Below are 17,047 nucleotides of genomic sequence, written 5' to 3' on the forward strand. Positions count from 1 at the left end.
TGATGTTCATGTGTCCACGGTAAGACAGACTGTCTACAAACGGAGAAAGTTTAGCACTGTTGCTACTCTCCCTAGGCGTGGTCATCCTGTAAAAATGACTGCAAGAGCACAGCGCAGAATGCTGTATGAGGTAAAGAAGAATCCCAGAGTGTCAGCTAAAGACCTACAGAAATCTCTGGCACATGCTAACATTTTTGTTGACACATCTACAATAAGGAAAACATTAAACAAGAATGGAGTACATGGGAGGACACCATGGAGGAAGCCATTGCTGTCCAAAAATACAGCACAGAATACGCCTTCTGGAGTGGCCCAGACAGAGTCCTGACCTCAACCCGATTGAAATGCTGTGGCATGACCTTAAGAGAGCGATTCACACCAGACATCCCAAGAATATTGCTACACTGAAACAGTTTTGTGAAGAGGAGTGGTCCAAAATTACTCCAGATCGTTGTGCAGGTCTGATCTGCAACTACAGGAAACGTTTGGTTGAGGTTATTGCTGCCAAAGGAGGGTCAACCAGTTATTAAGTCCAAAGGTTCACATACTTTTTCTTTCCTGCACTGTGAATGTTTACATGTTATGTGCAATTAAACCATGGCAACATCTAATGTTTGTGTAGTATTATGTTCAGCAGACTGTGTTCTTCTATTGTTGTGATTTAGATGACGTTCAGAGCACATTTTATGCCCAATTCATGCAAAACTCCACGTAATCCCAAGGGGTTCACATACTTTTTCTTGCAATTGTAGTTTAAGGCAGGGTTTCTCAACCAGGCTTCCTTGAAAAGTTACTAAGGGTTCCTTGAACAATGAGCAATTTTTGACCCTCAAATAAGTTCCCACTGACAACACTGATCTTTTCAGCTATCTGTAAGGGAGTAATTATTCCCAATGACCATAAATGTAAGGAGCATTCTTCCCACTGACTATCACACTAATGTAACAAGAGTTGTAGATATAGAAATTTTTATTGGGGTTTCCCTGAGACTGGAAAGTTATTTCAAGGGTTCCTCTGTATTGAAAAGGTTGAGAAAGGCTGGTTTATGATGGCACACTTTTTCACATTGTCCAGCATTGATTTCCTTAGTGTCTCTTAGCATTCAGTTACATGACATCTCGGAGCACATAAGTTGGTACTGGAAGTCTTCCCTATGCATGGCACTGTGATGGCAGGTCTGAAGGGGGAGTAGGTAGATTTTTAGTGCCTGCCATAACTTTGGGTCCCTCCTGATCATTGTCCAACTATAATGAAGTATCTCCACTCAAGGCCACCAGCCCAACATTTCTCATTGGTACTAGCTGAGGAAGTGAATCCCCCATCCCCAGCCAAGTCCTCCATGTTCCTCACCTTAGGAATGTCAGATGTACCCTCCAGTACCACATCTACACTCTGGCCTGGGTGCAACTCCATGCGTGATGGCTGCAGCTTAAAGACTGGTTCCGGAGGCTCACTTTGAAGGGCCACTGGTTTGAGACTAGGCAGCTGTTGGCGTTTGCGGAATTGAGGGAATCCCTCTGTTGTCCAGTACAGCTGGTGTGTGCGTCGGCCACGGTTGGTCATTGTGAAGTGGTAGCGGCATGGACCAGCACTGCAATACATGAGTGCACAATACTCACACAGAAATATAACACGCAGGTCACTGCTGATAAAGAAATGTTTTATTAATGATTACATGACACAAGTGCTTAAATGCTAATGTAAAGTTTCTTCAGTTAATCTCCCTGTTCTACAATGAGGTATTTGTGAGTCTGTAGGTTGGTCAAGCTAATAATGTGTTCAGAGACAGCAGAAATTAACTTCTCTTTTGTCAAAGGCTGGAGCTTAAAGGCAAAAAAACCCAGACACGTTATATTTACCCAGCCCCGATCCTCCATTTCTCAGGTTTCCCGACGGTGCTTCTGGCCCCTCCCTCCTGCTGAGTGCCCCCTGAACAAACAGCTTGCTATGGGGGCACCCAAGCAGCCTCACTCCCGAGCCGCTGTTCTGTGTGTCCATTCATACACAGAGCTGCAGCTCGGACCTGCCCCTCTCTCTCATTGGCTCACTGGCCGTGATTGACAGCAGTGGGAGCCAATGGCTCTCACTGCTCCTACCCAATGAGGAGGGAGAGTCCTCGTGGAGCCAAAACTTTTGTGCACCTCGCTGGATTGTGATGGGGCTCAGGTAAGTATTAGGGGCTGCTGCAGACAGAAGGGTTTTTACCTTCAAGCATAGAATGCATGAAGGTAAAAATCCTTGAGCCTTTACAACCACTTTATAGATTTTGTAAAGTTTTTTTTAGTTAAAATAACAAACATGTAATGCTTACCTACTCTATGCAACAGAATTTCAGAGAGAGGCCTCGAACCTCCTCTTCTGGAATCCCCTGCAGGCACTCTGGACTCCTCCTCCTTCTATGGGTGCCCCCATATAAAGTCGCTTGCTATGGGGCAGATATGCAATTATGAGCTGGACTGTGTGTGTCTATAGACATGCATAGCGTAGCTTGGCCCTGCTCACTGGATTTGATCGACAGCAGCAGATGCCAATAGCTCCCACTGCTATCGGCAAAGCCTGTGAGACTAGAAAGAGAGGGAAAGAAGACCTGCAGTTGGGCACAGTGCTGAATGGATACAGGAGTCAGGTAAGTGTTGGGGAGGGTGGGGGAGGGGGGCACACAGTGCAAGTTTTTTTACCTTAATGCAGAATCTATACTGCAACCAGCCTGTGATACCTGGGGAAGGACAGGAGGATGCCATACTGCACACCTCTAAAGAACTTTCTATATTTCCGCACACCAACCAATCATAGAAAATAAATGATAGATTAGTCTGAATCTGGTTGGTAGTAGTGGAGAAATACAGATAACAGGTAATGACGGCGCTCTTTTTTTATTATTACAAGTACTTATATAGCGACATCATTTTACGCAGCGCTTTACATATATATTGCACATTCACATCAGTCCCTAACCCTCAAGGAGTGTACAATCTAAGGTCCCTAACTCACATTCATACATACACATACTAGGGACAATTTAGACAGGAGCCAATTCACCTACCAGCATGTCTTTAGAGTGAGGGAGGAAACCCACACAGGCACAGGGAGAACATGCAAACTCCATGCAGGTAGTACCATGGTTGGGATTCAAATTGATGATCCTAGTACTGATAAGCAGAAGCACTAACCACATAGCCACTGTGCTGCCCAAATGAGGTCAGAGTAGGGATTTCCCCCTCCGGTTATAGATGGACTGTATTGTATATTGGACTCTGAATTTATCATTGGTTCTCCACCTCAGTCTGTATGCAATCCTCTCTGAACTTCGGCCTGTGTCATTGGAGGACTGCGGTCATAGAGTGTGAACATTTCTGCCTGTTGGCAGTACTCTTTGGTTTGGTGGTTGTGGATATTTGCTATAAATGGGGAGCTTTCACTGATGGAATCCCATGCGTATGAATACAGAAAAAAATAAGTTAGACACGTGTATGGGCTGACCATCACTCAAGAGGAAGGTGAAGCGGGCAGAGTTCACGCTATACTCAGGTTGCGTTCACTCCGGCTTCTAATGTTACTGTGGCTTCTCAGATGAAGTTTCTGAGGTCTTATATTCCATGGCCTCCTATTATACTCAGCCGGGTGGATAACAAAGATGCTGACAAGCAGAACCAGCAGGAGACACAAAGCTAGAGGTTACATCTCCTCATTAACCGTGTCTATGCCAGCCGTGCCCAGCAGCCTCCATTTCCGCTCAGTGATGGAAGCCACGTTTAGGGACTGGGGGGGTTAAGCAGTACTCTATCCTGGCTTTAAGTTGCTATCCTTGTACAGTGCTTTGATGTAATGCACAAAGAGTTTGGTATCAGATGAAGCCCCCGAAACAAAAGACCCAGAAAAAGAGAGTAGGAACCTGATTCTACATCCCGTTACAAAGGGAGAGTTGCCAGCCCCCACCCAACAAACTCAACTGCCCATAAACTTTCCATTGACACTGGATACTGCATGTCTAAACTGTCATCGCTGGCACAATGTGCTGGCATCATGTTCATTAAAATGCCAAGGCTGGCACCTGGCACCAGCCACCTACAGTGCCCAGTCTGTATAATCACAATGTGATCATTTCACTACACAGGCAGATTGCAGGGTGTCTAGATACCCATTATGCAGCCATGAACGCCCCTCAATGTCAGCGGAGGAATTGAACGCCTTCTGTGCCATGAGGAGCCGCAAACATCCACATCAGCTGTGATTTCATGTGGAGAAGAGGTACAAGTAGCTCAGAGCTGGGGTGATGTGACAACCATAACAACATGGCCACCAGTTCCCCGTAATAATGGTACAAGAGTTAGGTGACTGGGCTGTATATAGGCTGCTGATACAGGATGAACACTGACTCTTGGATTACTAACATACACCAGGTATTATGAGTATTACACTAAAATGAATGACTCCATGTATCAGATTTATTCAAACTGTCTGGCATTATTCTATCTCCTTTGGAGGCGTCTGCTGGTTTTTGGCCTCTTTTCTGCCATCTGATGAGATGAATAGAGGGAAATAGTGTTTAAGTAGCCCAGATCTGCAGAAAGAACCCCTTTGCTTTATCCCAAAGCCTCTTTTGTTACAGTTTGTAGTGTAATTCTTGTATAGTTTGTAATTGTAAGCCATGAGAAGAGAGAGGCATCTCTGAAGTAATAATCTCACCCCCATTTTACTGGCTCTCTCTTTCACTCGCTGATGTGGTTCTGACTCTGTGCTGGAATAAGCCAGTAAAAATCCAGGCTGGTCAAAAGGAGTGTGCGCAATGATCAGTAACTCCACCACCATTTGACACTCCACCTCCTGGATAATGCCCAGTAATTCCACCACTATCTGACACCCCACTTCCTGGATAATGACCAGTAACTCCACCACCATCTGACACCCCACCTCTTGGATAATGACCAGTAACTCAGCCCCCATCTGGCATCCGACTTTCTGGACAATAATGATCAGTAATTCAGCCCCCATTTGACACTCCACCTTCTTGATAATAACCAGTAACTCCAACACCATCTGACACCCCACCTCTTGGAAAATGACCAGTAACTTCAGCACCATCTGAAACCTTAACCCCTGGACAATCACCAGTAACTTCACCGCCTTTTGACACCCTGCCTAATGCATAATGACCAGTAACTCCATCACCATCTAACACCCCACTTCCTAAATAATGACCATTAACTCCACCAACATCTGACACCCTGCCTTCTGGATAATGACCAGTAACTCCACCACCATTTGACACCCCATCTTCTGGATAATGACCAGTAACTCAGCCCCCATCTGACATCCTACCTCCTGGATAATGACAAGTAACTCAGTTCCTATCGGATACCCCACCTCCTGAATAATGACCAGTAACTCAGTCACCATCTATAACCCTGCCTCTCGAATAATGAATATTAACTCAGCTTAGCCTCCATCTGACACCCAAACTACTGAATAATGACTGGTAATGCAGCCCCCATCTGACATCCCACCTCCTGGATAATGACCAGTAACTTTACTACCATCTGAAACCTTAACCCCTGGACAATGACCAGTAACTCCAACACCATCTAACACCCCACTTCCTGAATAATGACCAGTAACTCCAGCACCATCTAACACCATGCCTCCTGGATAATGACCAGTAACTCCACCACCATTTTACACCCTATCTTCTGGATAATGACCAGCAACTCGGCCCCCATCTGACACCCCACCTCTTGGATAATGACCATTAACTCAGCCCCCATCTGCCACCCCACCTCCTGGATAATGACCAGTAACTCAGTCACCATCTATCACCCTGCCTCTCAAATAATGACCATTAACTCAGTTCAGCCTCCATCTGACACCCCAGCTACTGGATAATAACTGGTAATGCAGCCCCCATCTGACATCCCCACCTACTGGATAATGACCAGTAGCTCAGCCGCCATATGACACCCCACCTCTACTCGGCCTACTCTGACTCCTCTGACACCCTGTCTTGAGGATAATGACTGGTAACTCAGCCCCCATTTGAGACCCAGCAACCTGGATAATGACCAGTAACTCAACTACTACCTTACACCCTGCCTCCACTGAGCCCCCATTTTTCTTTAAATTAGCAAGATGTTTCCCACCTTTGCTCATTTGTCCCTATATTTTATGGATGTTAAACTAATTTTCAACACACCAGAGGAATAGAAACTCTTAAAAATAATGTAAGTGATGAGACACAAAAAATTAGATAAGCTAGACATGAATAAGCTGGAGAGCTGGTCACAAAGGACGAAAGATTTTGCTACCTGAAATGAGCACCGAGGTTCAGCACTGGAGCAAAAGTCCTATCAGTGACTATGGTGGTTCCAGTTCCATTGGCGTGCACAGGGATGAAGTAAGTGTTGCTGTTCGTGATTACCAGTTGAACGGTGTCTTTGAATGCCACGGTGTCATCTAGATGAGCCACAACAATCAAATGTATCTCTCCTTCTGCAGGGACCTCACCAGAGCTGGGTTCCACACGCCACAGAGAGCGCTTTCTTGTCTGTGGAAGGAGAAATTACTTACAGCTGAGATTATTGGCTGGAGGAGAACATCTACTTGGACATGACAATGGCTGTGATATCCCCCAAACTCAGATCATTGGCTGGAGAACATCTACCTGGACATAGCAAAAACTGTGATATTGTCCAAACTCAGATCATTGGCTGGAGGAGAACATCTACCAGGACATAGCAAAAACTGTGATATTGTCCAAACTCAGATCATTGGCTGGAGGATAATATCTACCTGGACATAACAATGGCTTTGATATTGTTTAAACTAAGATCATAAGCTTGAGGAGAACTTCTACCTGGTGATCATGATGACCATCATATCATCCAAACCGGATTCTGACATTTAGTATCACTGCTTGAATTGCAGGATATGTAGATGAGGCACAAGGATGGGGCACAGTATATACAGTTCAGGTATGAGATACTGTATGGGGTTTTAAGTGCAACATATGGAGATGTGGCAGAAAATACAACGTTCAGGTGTATGATATGGGGATAAAGCCCAGAATATGGGGTTTAAGTGCAAGACATGGGGTTAGGGCATAAAATAGAAGAATAAAGCATAGGATAATATGTTAGTTCAGGGCACAGGATATGACACAGAGGTGTAGGATTTGGGTATGAAGCACAGACTTGAGGTACATGGCCAGGGAAGCAGGTTTTTATATACAGTAAATGGTGTTCAGCCAGCAGTGATAGGGGATTGTAAACCTTACACCATCCTCTCTATCAGACAGAAGGATTTAGTAATCTGTTTATTGTAGTAATTATCAACTAGTCAGGGTGGTGGTATGTAATTATCAGTCACCATGGGAACACAGACATTAAAATACACAGATCTGGCGCCTCCCTGCCTGTGCTGAAGTATAATGCTCTCGCTATGAAAGCTTATGATATAGTAGCTCAGTGGTAGTCACTCACTATAAGTCCTGCATGTCATGCTGTGTATCTTCTATACTACTTTAGCACAAATGTTTCTGCTTTCCCGTATCTCCTGAGCTGTACTTACCATTGTGACCTGGAACGGGGCAGGAATCAGTGATTGGTTACTCAGGTGAATTGTCCTGGAGACATCAGCCAGAACCGGGATGTTGCCAAAGTCTAGCTCACTAGGATGCACATGGACCACGGGCCCCTCTCCGGTACACAGCAGAAGGACCTCCTGTAAAAAAGAATATACGGTACTTTTCCAATGAGCATTTTTATACAGAGCCCCAGAGAGCCCACGGTGTACCTACCACAAAATCAACCTGATTGACATTTCTGCACAGGGTACAGGATAGGGTATGCAGAGTGCCTGAAGAAAGAACCCTGAATGAAGAATAGGTTGTTGCATAGAAGTGCTGTTTTTGGTTTCAGGATCTCACATTTTCCTTTCACTTTTAGATATAATAAAACTTTACTTTAAAAAATAGTGGTGGGAGCTGAACAGCCACAGATATGTGGTCACTGGACAGCACTGTGGCCTAAGAAGGCTCAGAATTCAAATCAAATCGCAACTGCTGAAAGCATCCAATCCTGCTGCTGTGCAATACTGACAGTTTTCATTTCAGACACTTCTGGAAAGAGAGTCAGGTACACAGTGCTGCTGGGCTGATAAAGAAACTAGCCATTACCAGAGGAGCCTCACTGGACCCAAACACTGCAATCTGAGCTGTGGTGCTGTGCTCGCCGGTTCGCTGGGCTGCCACTACGATGGGGACGTCCACGCTGCTGTGAGGCTCAATGATACCATGGGGAGCAGGACTGTAAAAGTGGACACTGGAGGGGAATACTGGATCCTGTACCAAATGAAAACACATGATCAGATTCTATCACACATTATTATTATTATACAGAAAGAAATGCCCGCAGCGATAAAAGAAGAAAAGAATTAGCGAAGGGCAGGCATGACTAGGCCCAGAGTGGGAAGGAAGACGCGTGAGGGTTAATGATTGTTTAGAGTTGGTAAAGGATAGCTGGGGGATCTGGTTGGTAGAGGAGAGTGTAGGTGGGGTCTCCTGCACTTTAGGGTGGGGTGTTCTGGGGAGGGGTGTCAGTTGGGAGCTGGACGTGGGAGAGAGAGCTTCCCTCCCGCCCGCCCTGTTTGGTGAATGTTGTGTTCCTCCTGGGGGGGGGGGGGTTAATTTGGTTCCTGGGCGGTGGTTGGTCTTTGGAGGCGGTTCTTATCTTGGAGGTACAAAATGGTGTGGGACCCATCGTTGGTATGGTGTGCCCTGGAACATTCTCAGTTAACCGAGGTTTAACTGGAAGGTGGTGGTGCTGCACTGTGGATGGTATGGTTGTCTCCAAGCTGGTTGGTTGCGGCTGGAGGCCTAGTGGAATATGGTTGTCCGCAGGTGCATTTCGGATCGTTTTGGGGGTGCCTTCAAAGACCAACGACAACTCTTTATGTTTTCTGTTATAAGGAATGGTTGATGTGTTTAAACTTGATTTGTTAATAAAAGGCCGTGCTGGCCATTTTACTCCAAAATTGGTGTTGTGTTTTCTGTAAGTATAGTAAGTAAAGGGGATTGGTATGGAAGGGTAAAGGGTAACGGTGGTGTAGTGGGGTCTGGATGAACCTATCTCGGGTGCACTAGTCATGTATATAGCGCCATCAGTTTGCACAGCACTTTAAAATATAAAGGAAGACAATACAGTAACAATACAAATTCAAAAGAAGAGGGTTAGGAGGGCCCTGCTCCTGGGAGCTTACAGTCTGGTAGATTTCACACAATCATTGAAGGTCAGCTAGCAGATCCTTCCCAAAAGCATATGACAACCCACCTGTGACACAACTACATAGCACCCCCGGAGTTGGCTGGGATTGGTGATGGTCACGGCCTTCTCATATGGGTACTGCAGGAAACAGCGGCTGAATTTCACAGAGAGGTTTTCCACAAACAGAGGTGGCACCACACACCTGTATACAATGGCACAATGTTACCAAGTGTAAAACTTGGATCAAATATACCAGCATGAAATATGCCAATGCGTGATTTACCTGGCAGTGATAGGCAAAGCCAGGACCTCCTCTCCTATACCATCTATATCGACCACCAATGCTAGCTCGTATTTCTTCACCTGGTTGGAGCAGAATGTGACCTGGACACAATATAGAGGGAAAAAGTATAAGATAGACGGCAGAGAAAGTTAATTCAGCTGTCTGTATTTACTAACCTGATCAATAACTCTACACAGATATAATGTTCTCCAGATCACACCTTGTACTTCTTCAATTTCCATAAATTGTTTTTTTTTTCTGTCAACCAGTTTATTAATCTGACATCAGCCTTTTGGGTGACTTTTAGTGGGTGACTTACTGGAGAGGTATGTACACTATGGGATAGATTTACTGAAACTGAAGCACTCAGAATCCGGTGAAGCTGTGCATGGTAGCCAACCAGCTTCTTCAATTAATCTTTGACAATAAAAACTGGAATCTGATTGGTTTCTATGTAGAGCTGCACCAGATTTTGCACGCTCCAGTTTTAGTAAAGCTCCTCCTATATATCAAAACATTGGAGGACACCTGACCATCACATCTACAGTATATGAGCTTGTTGGAAATCCCATTCCAAATCCATGGATCCATGGACACTACTATAGAGATGCACCCCTCCCCATCTCCAATGGATATTAAAATGGATTTGCCCCTTTTTTGCAAGTATGGGTCTGTGAGGATTTGTACCCATTTCTGAGGACAGGTACTGATGCTGGATGAGAAGACCTGGATCACCTTCAGCGTTCCAATTCATCCCAAAGGTGTTCATTAGGGTTGAGGTCAGGACTCTGTGTAGATCACTCTAGTTCCTCCACCCATCACGCCTACATGATCTTTTTGGATATCCAATTACAAAACCATGGCCATTAATATGGATCCCCCCCTTCCTTTTGCAGCTATAACATCCTCCACTCTTCTGGGAAGACTTCCCACATGATTTTGGAAGGTGTCTATGGGAATTTGTGGCCTTTGGTTAGGTCAGGTACTGATATTGGATAAGAAGACTTTGCTCACAATTGGAGTTCCAATTCATCCCAAAGGTGTTCAGTAGGATGGAGCTCAGGACTCTGTGCAAGACACTCGAGCTCCTCCTTACCAAATTGATCAAACCAAGTCTTTATAGAACTGGCTCCACTCTTCTGGGAAAGCTTCTCAGAAAATTTTGAAGTATGTCTGTGGGAGTTTCTGTCCATTAACTGCTTCCCGCCAGCGCCACTGTACAATGACTGTGTCCACGGACACAGATTACTGATCAATGTACCGGCCCACTGCCTGTACCATGTGATTGCTGTGGCCAATCACAGCAGATCACATGACAATTATAAGCAATGAATGGCTTTGATTCATGCCATTCGTTGTGTACAATTGTGCTGCTAGTTGTGATTGGTCACAGTGATCACATGATACAGACAGGACCAATCACAGCCCATCTGTACCATGTAATTAGCTGTGGCCAATCACAGCTAAGCACAATAATACACACTAAATGAATCAATTTAATTCAGTACAAATGCTTGCATATAGCAGTGAAATTCACTGCTATAAGCAATCATAGGGTGTTAAAAAAATCCTGATCACCTCCCCAGAGTAGTACAGTATTACTTTGGTAACCCTATATTGTTCTGGTCATAGTATATGATGAAGCTGCACTGCATTAGTGGAGATATGTTAAAAAAAAGTGAAAAAAAACATTTTTTTAAATATCTTTATTTAAAAGAAAAAAAATACAATTTAAAAAAAAAATGCACCATACCTAAATACCCTGAACTGTCTACTTTCCAAAAAGGGGTAATTTGGGGGATTTTTGTACTGTTCTGGCATTTTAGGGCCTCAAGAAATGAGATAGGCAGTCAAGTACATCAGGACTGATCAATTTTCAGATATATATCCCATAGTTTATGGACTGTATAACTTTCCAACTGACTAAATAATATACACTGATGTGGGTTATTTTCACCAAAGAAATGTAGCAGAATACATTTTAGCCTAAATTTATTTGCAAGATTTTCTAACAGAAAAATAAAGCATTTTTTTTAAAGTTTTTGGCCTTTTTTCATTTATTTAGAAAAACACAAAAACCCCAGTGGTGATTAAATACCACCAAAAGAAAGCTCTATCTGTGTGAAAAAAAAATTATACACATTTCATATGGCACAGTGTTGCATGACTGCACAATTGTCATTCAAAATGCAACAGTGCTGAAAGCTGAAAATTGGCCTGGGCAGGAAGGGGGGAAAAAGGCCAGTGTCGAAGGGGTTAAGCCAAATTAACATTTGTGAGATCAAGTACTGATGTTTAATGAGAAGACCTGGCTCACAATTGGCATTCCAATTCATCCCAAAAGTGTTTATTAGGGTGAAGGTCAGGGCTCTGTGCAGGACACTCAAGTTCCTCCACACCAAACCGGTCATATCACGTCTTTGGAGCTGGCTTTGTACATGGGGCCACAATCATGCTGGAACAGAAAAGGGTCTTCCCCAAACTGTTATTACAAGGTTGGAAGAGCACAATTGTCTACAATGTATCTGTATGATGTAGTATTCCCAGTACTCTTTTATGGAAGACACCTGAACTCAATCCACTGGTGGTCCACATATTTTCAGGCATAGTGTGTACCTAGGTGTTCTTACAGGAAGGAGAGCTCATGATGGGTGTCACCAGTGTGGTGATTTCCACTGGTGAACAGAACAGCAGCAGCTAATGGGACAGCGGCATAGAGTCTGCAGAAGTGCAGGTTCTGATAAGTGTAGTCACCCTCTGTATGCTATGTAGTGAGGGTGGGAAGATCTCAATATGCGTTACATTACATATCATTTAGTAGCTAAAAAAGTATTGTAAGATGTGAACTGACTGGGACAGCACAGTGGCTAAGTGGTTAGCACTTCCACCTGGCAGCACTAAGGTCTAAATTCCACCCACGGCATTACCTGCATGAACTTTGCATGTTCTCCCTGTGTCTACGTGGGTTTCTTCCAGGTACTCCGGTTTCCTCCCACACTCCAAAGACATGCTGGTAGGTTATTTGACTCCTCCCCAACCAGCACTAGGGTCACTGGTTCAAATCCCAATCACGGCACTACCTGCACAGAGTTTTATGTTCTCCCTGTGCCTATGTGGGTTTCCACTGGATGCTCCGGTTTCCTTTCACACTCCAAAGACATGCTGGTAGGTTAATTAACTCCTGTCTAAACTGGCCCTAGTATGTGTATGAATCTGAGTTAGGGGCCTTAGATTGTAAGCTCCTTGAGACCAAGGGCCGATGTGAATGTACTGTATATATATATATATATATATATATATATATAAAATGTATTTATTTCAGGTACTTATATAGCGCTGTCAATTTACTCAGCGGCTTACATATATATTGAACATTCACATCAGTACCTAACCCTCAAGGGGCGTACAATCTAAGGTCCCTAACTTACATACATACACATACTAGGGACAACTTAGACAGGAGCCAATTAACTTACCAGCATGTCTGATATATATACCGTATTTTTCGCTCCATAAGATGCACTTTTTTCCCCCAAAAAAGGGGGGAAAATGTTAGTGCGTCTTATGGAGCGAATATGGAGCGGCCGGTCCGGTATTTCCACCGCCGCCGTGTCAGAATACCGGGCCGGCCGCTCAGCTCTGCAGCAGGACCTTACCTGTTCCTCAGTCCAGCGCTGCACAGTCTTCCCGCGCTGGCTTTTTTTAGTGTAGGATCTCGGCTTGACAGCCGGGTGCCCAGTGCGCATGCGCGAGAAGCGCTGCACTTTGTGAATGGTACGGCGTCTTCTGGGACACATGACAGGTCCCAGAAGGCGTCGGACCAATCACAAAGCGCAACGCTTCTCGCGCATGCGCACTGGGCACCCGGCTGTCAGCCGGGTGCCCACACTAAAGGGAGGACAACTCCACGGAAGTAAGAGCGGGTACCTGTCAAATTCAGGTACCCACTCTCCCTCCCTCTCCAAAGGTCAGCAGTCTCTTAGTCATCCCCTGTACGGTCTGCAGTCTCTGGTCATCTCCTGTACTGTCTGCAGTCTCTGGTCATCTCCTGTACTATGTCTGCAGTCTCTTAGTCATCTCCTGTACTGTCCGCAGTCTCTGGTCATCTCCTGCACTGTCCGCAGTCTCTGGTCATCCCCTGCACTGTCCACAGTCTCTGGTCATCTCTTGTACTGTGTCCGCAGTCTCTGGTCATCTCCTGTACTATGTCTGCAGTCTCTGGTCATCTCTTGTACTATGTTTGCAGTCTCTGGTCATCTGCTGTACTGTCCGCAGTCTCTGGTCATCTCCTGTACTGTCCGCAGTCTCTGGTCATCTCCTGTACTGTCCCCAGTCTCTGGTCATCCCCTGTACTGTGTCCGCAGTCTCTGGTCATCTCCTGTACTGTTCGCAGTCTCTGGTCATCTCCTGTACTGTGTCCGCAGTCTCTGGTCATCCCCTGCACTGTCCGCAGTCTCTGGTCATCTCCTGTACTATGTCGGCAGTCTCCGGTCATCTCCTGTACTATGTCCGCAGTCTCTAGTCATTTCCTGTACTGTGTCCGCAGTCTCTGGTCATCTCCTGTACTGTGTCCGCAGTCTCTGGTCATCTCCTGTACTATGTCCGCAGTCTCTGGTCATCTCTTGTACTATGTTTGCAGTCTCTGGTCATCTCCTGTACTGTGTCTGCAGTCTCTGACCATCTCCTGTACTGGGTCCGCAGTCTCTGGTCATCTCCTGTACTATGTCTGCAGTCCATTGGTTCAGAATATTTGTTTTCTTGTTTTCTGCCTCTAAAACCTAGGTGCGTCTTATGGAGCGAAAAATACGGTATGTGAGGTGCAGCTGTGTAAATTGTTGGCGCTGTACAAGTACCTGTACTAAATAAAACGGACTCTGTTTCTACTGTAGTCCTGCTGAACGGAAAAGGAAGCAAATCCTCTAATCACATTTTCTTTTTAAATAAAATGGTTTACAATCAGCAATATTATATCTTCTGATTTCTCATTATAAGCAGGGAGTAGTCCCATGAATTTCAAGTAGAGTGCCATTTCTTTTACTTTTCATGTAGAGCATTCCTGTCGTGCTGTTATTCAATGGCTCTTACGTTATTCAGGAACATGTACATCCCTAATAGCTAGAATAGCTGGAAGTCAGTGATCTGCTACATAAGAAGCACAGAAAAGAGGTCAAAGTCAATCAGACTCTGCATCCACCCAATAAACATGAAAGGGAATTCTACAATACAGATAAACAGACAGTTCTCCTTGCAGGCTGCAGTTGCTGAATGTTCGTGACACGGACAATCTTTGAAGTTGTGCAGAAAAACGTGAAGTTCTGACAGTAAGTTTTCCTGAGTGGGAACTGCTGACAGCACAGGGAGCCCGGTACACAGCTCCATGATTAATTCATCAGCTGGCCAGGGGCCTCCACACTTGCCATATTTGTCCTCCACATGCAGGGTCACCTGAATCAATAGCGGCCGATGTGGCTGGGGGCTTGGAGTGACTGAAATCTCATATAATGGCTGTAATGATAGCCAGGGAAAAGTGCAGTTAGGGGGGTGCACATCTGTCTGTGCAGATTATGTGCAGGACAGGAGGCCGTAGCCTCGGGAAACACGTACACAGCGGCTGCCAATTCCAGCACAGGAGACACTCGGCTTGTCTATCATCCCCTGCTGCCTCCTCACATCCTCGGGAACAAGGCACATCTTGTAAAGACACTTTGCACACATTTATTATTGAAAAGGGCACGCTAGTAAATAAATCATGGACTGATGACACAGCCTGCTTATCAGAGGAGTTTAGGCTTTCCCTGTCAGCAACCCCTTTCCACCAACACGGCCACCCTGGGCCCCTAACAGATGCAATAGAGTAAATGGGGACATTCATTTATATTGAAGAGTAACTCCAGACAGTGAGGCAATCCAAGAATTGGTCTGCTAAAAAGTCAGAAGGTTCACTAACTTTATCCTAAACTAAATCTTTATTATCTCCACTGCATTCTCTACTGCAGTTTCTCCAACTCCCTACATATGTTTCTAGGTAGAGCTGCCCCCTCTTGTCACATACTTCTGTAATATGTTCCCCCCCCCTCCCCTCGTCTAAATACCACCACCACCCACTCCCAGTGGGAGGAGTCGGGAATATCTTGCCTGCAATTTTACAATGCTCAGCAGTTGGTGTTCTCAGTATACTGGGTTAGCAGCAGTACGGTGATTTCAGGCAGTAAGATGACCTTAGCATTGCAGCTATACCTGATCATGTACAGTGAGAGTACCTTATTTATTTCAAGGATTCAGTTCAGGTGTGATATGTGAGCCTTATAAAAACAGGACTATTTATATTCCTTGTTGCTAACATGAACTGAATGACTCCGCTAGGAAACCATCATAGCAATCAGCGTATTTAATTAATATTTTATTATTTATTTATTACAGGTACTTACATATGCTGTCAATTTACACTGTGCTTTAAAAAAAAAAATATATATATATATATATATATTACATTCACATCAGTCCCTAACCCTCAGGAAGCGTACAATCTAAGGTCCCTAACTCACATTCATACATATTTGAACTAGGGCCAATTTAGACAGGTGACAATTAACCTACCAGCATGTCTTTGTGTCAGAGTGTGGGAGGAAACCGAAGTACCCGGGAGGAAACCCATGCAGGCACAGGGAGAACATGAAGGACGTAATCTGCAAACAACAAATCAGATTTTACCTTGTATCAGGCTGGCTCAGTCAGAACTGAGAAATAAATTCTGATTGGTTGCTGGGGGTTAATGCACTTTACATGTAACTGTCTGCCTAGTTCAATAAGCTTGGCATTCTGGAGACAGAGTGCATGTTATGGAGAACAAAATAAATACTCTTTGGAATGAAGTTATTGACAGGCCCGCCATGGAGATTCAGGTCTCACCACCATGTGGCTGCACATTTATGGATCCCGGATTCAATCTTGGGAGCCCATTCACACTTACAAAGCACTGTCATGCTCTCTGTCAAGCTATCTACTCCCAGCTCAATCATCCTCCAAAGGGAGAAGAACAGGAGGCAGTGTACCTTTATCTCTGGTTCAATCACCTTTCAGAGGAAGAAGAGGAGGTGGCAGTGTGCCTCTATGCAGGGCTCAATCACCATCCAAAGAAAAAAGAAGAGAAGGCAGTGTATTTCTATAACCATCTCAATCACCATCCAGAGGAGAAAGAAGAGGAGGCAGTGTACCTCTATGATCAGGCCAATCATCCACCAGAAGAGGAAAAAGAGGAGGCAATATAGTGGTATGTTTGGCTCAATCACCCTCCAGAGAGAGAAGTAGAGGAGGCAGCGTACCTCTATGTCTGGCTCAATCACCCTTGAGAGGAGGAAGAAAAAGGCAGTGTACCTTTATATCCTGATCAATCATCCTCTGGAAGCTTAAGAAGAGGAGGCAGTGTACCTCTATATCTGGCTCAGTCACCCTCCAGAAGAGGAAGAAGAAGCAGTGTACCTCTATATTTGGCTCAGTCATCCCCTAGAAG

General features: G+C 44.9%; 1 protein-coding gene across 1 annotated transcript in view; it reads right to left on the reverse strand.

Annotated features, from left to right (window-relative positions):
- The window catches only part of HYDIN (HYDIN axonemal central pair apparatus protein), a 121,379-nt gene that overhangs the window by 73,087 nt on the left and 31,245 nt on the right, over positions 1–17,047 (reverse strand). The window contains exons 14-19 of the mRNA XM_089659226.1: positions 9,538–9,638; positions 9,321–9,456; positions 8,168–8,332; positions 7,561–7,713; positions 6,300–6,538; positions 1,351–1,591 (exon numbers count right to left, since the gene is read on the reverse strand). Coding sequence (XP_089515352.1) covers positions 1,351–1,591; positions 6,300–6,538; positions 7,561–7,713; positions 8,168–8,332; positions 9,321–9,456; positions 9,538–9,638 — 1,035 coding nt within the window. The remainder of the gene's footprint in view (positions 1–1,350; positions 1,592–6,299; positions 6,539–7,560; positions 7,714–8,167; positions 8,333–9,320; positions 9,457–9,537; positions 9,639–17,047) is intronic.

This window comes from Staurois parvus, unplaced genomic scaffold (genome assembly GCF_062004578.1).
Source record: "Staurois parvus isolate SC_StPar_1 unplaced genomic scaffold, SC_StPar_1.0 ptg001136l, whole genome shotgun sequence".
Classification (NCBI taxonomy): domain Eukaryota; kingdom Metazoa; phylum Chordata; class Amphibia; order Anura; family Ranidae; genus Staurois; species Staurois parvus.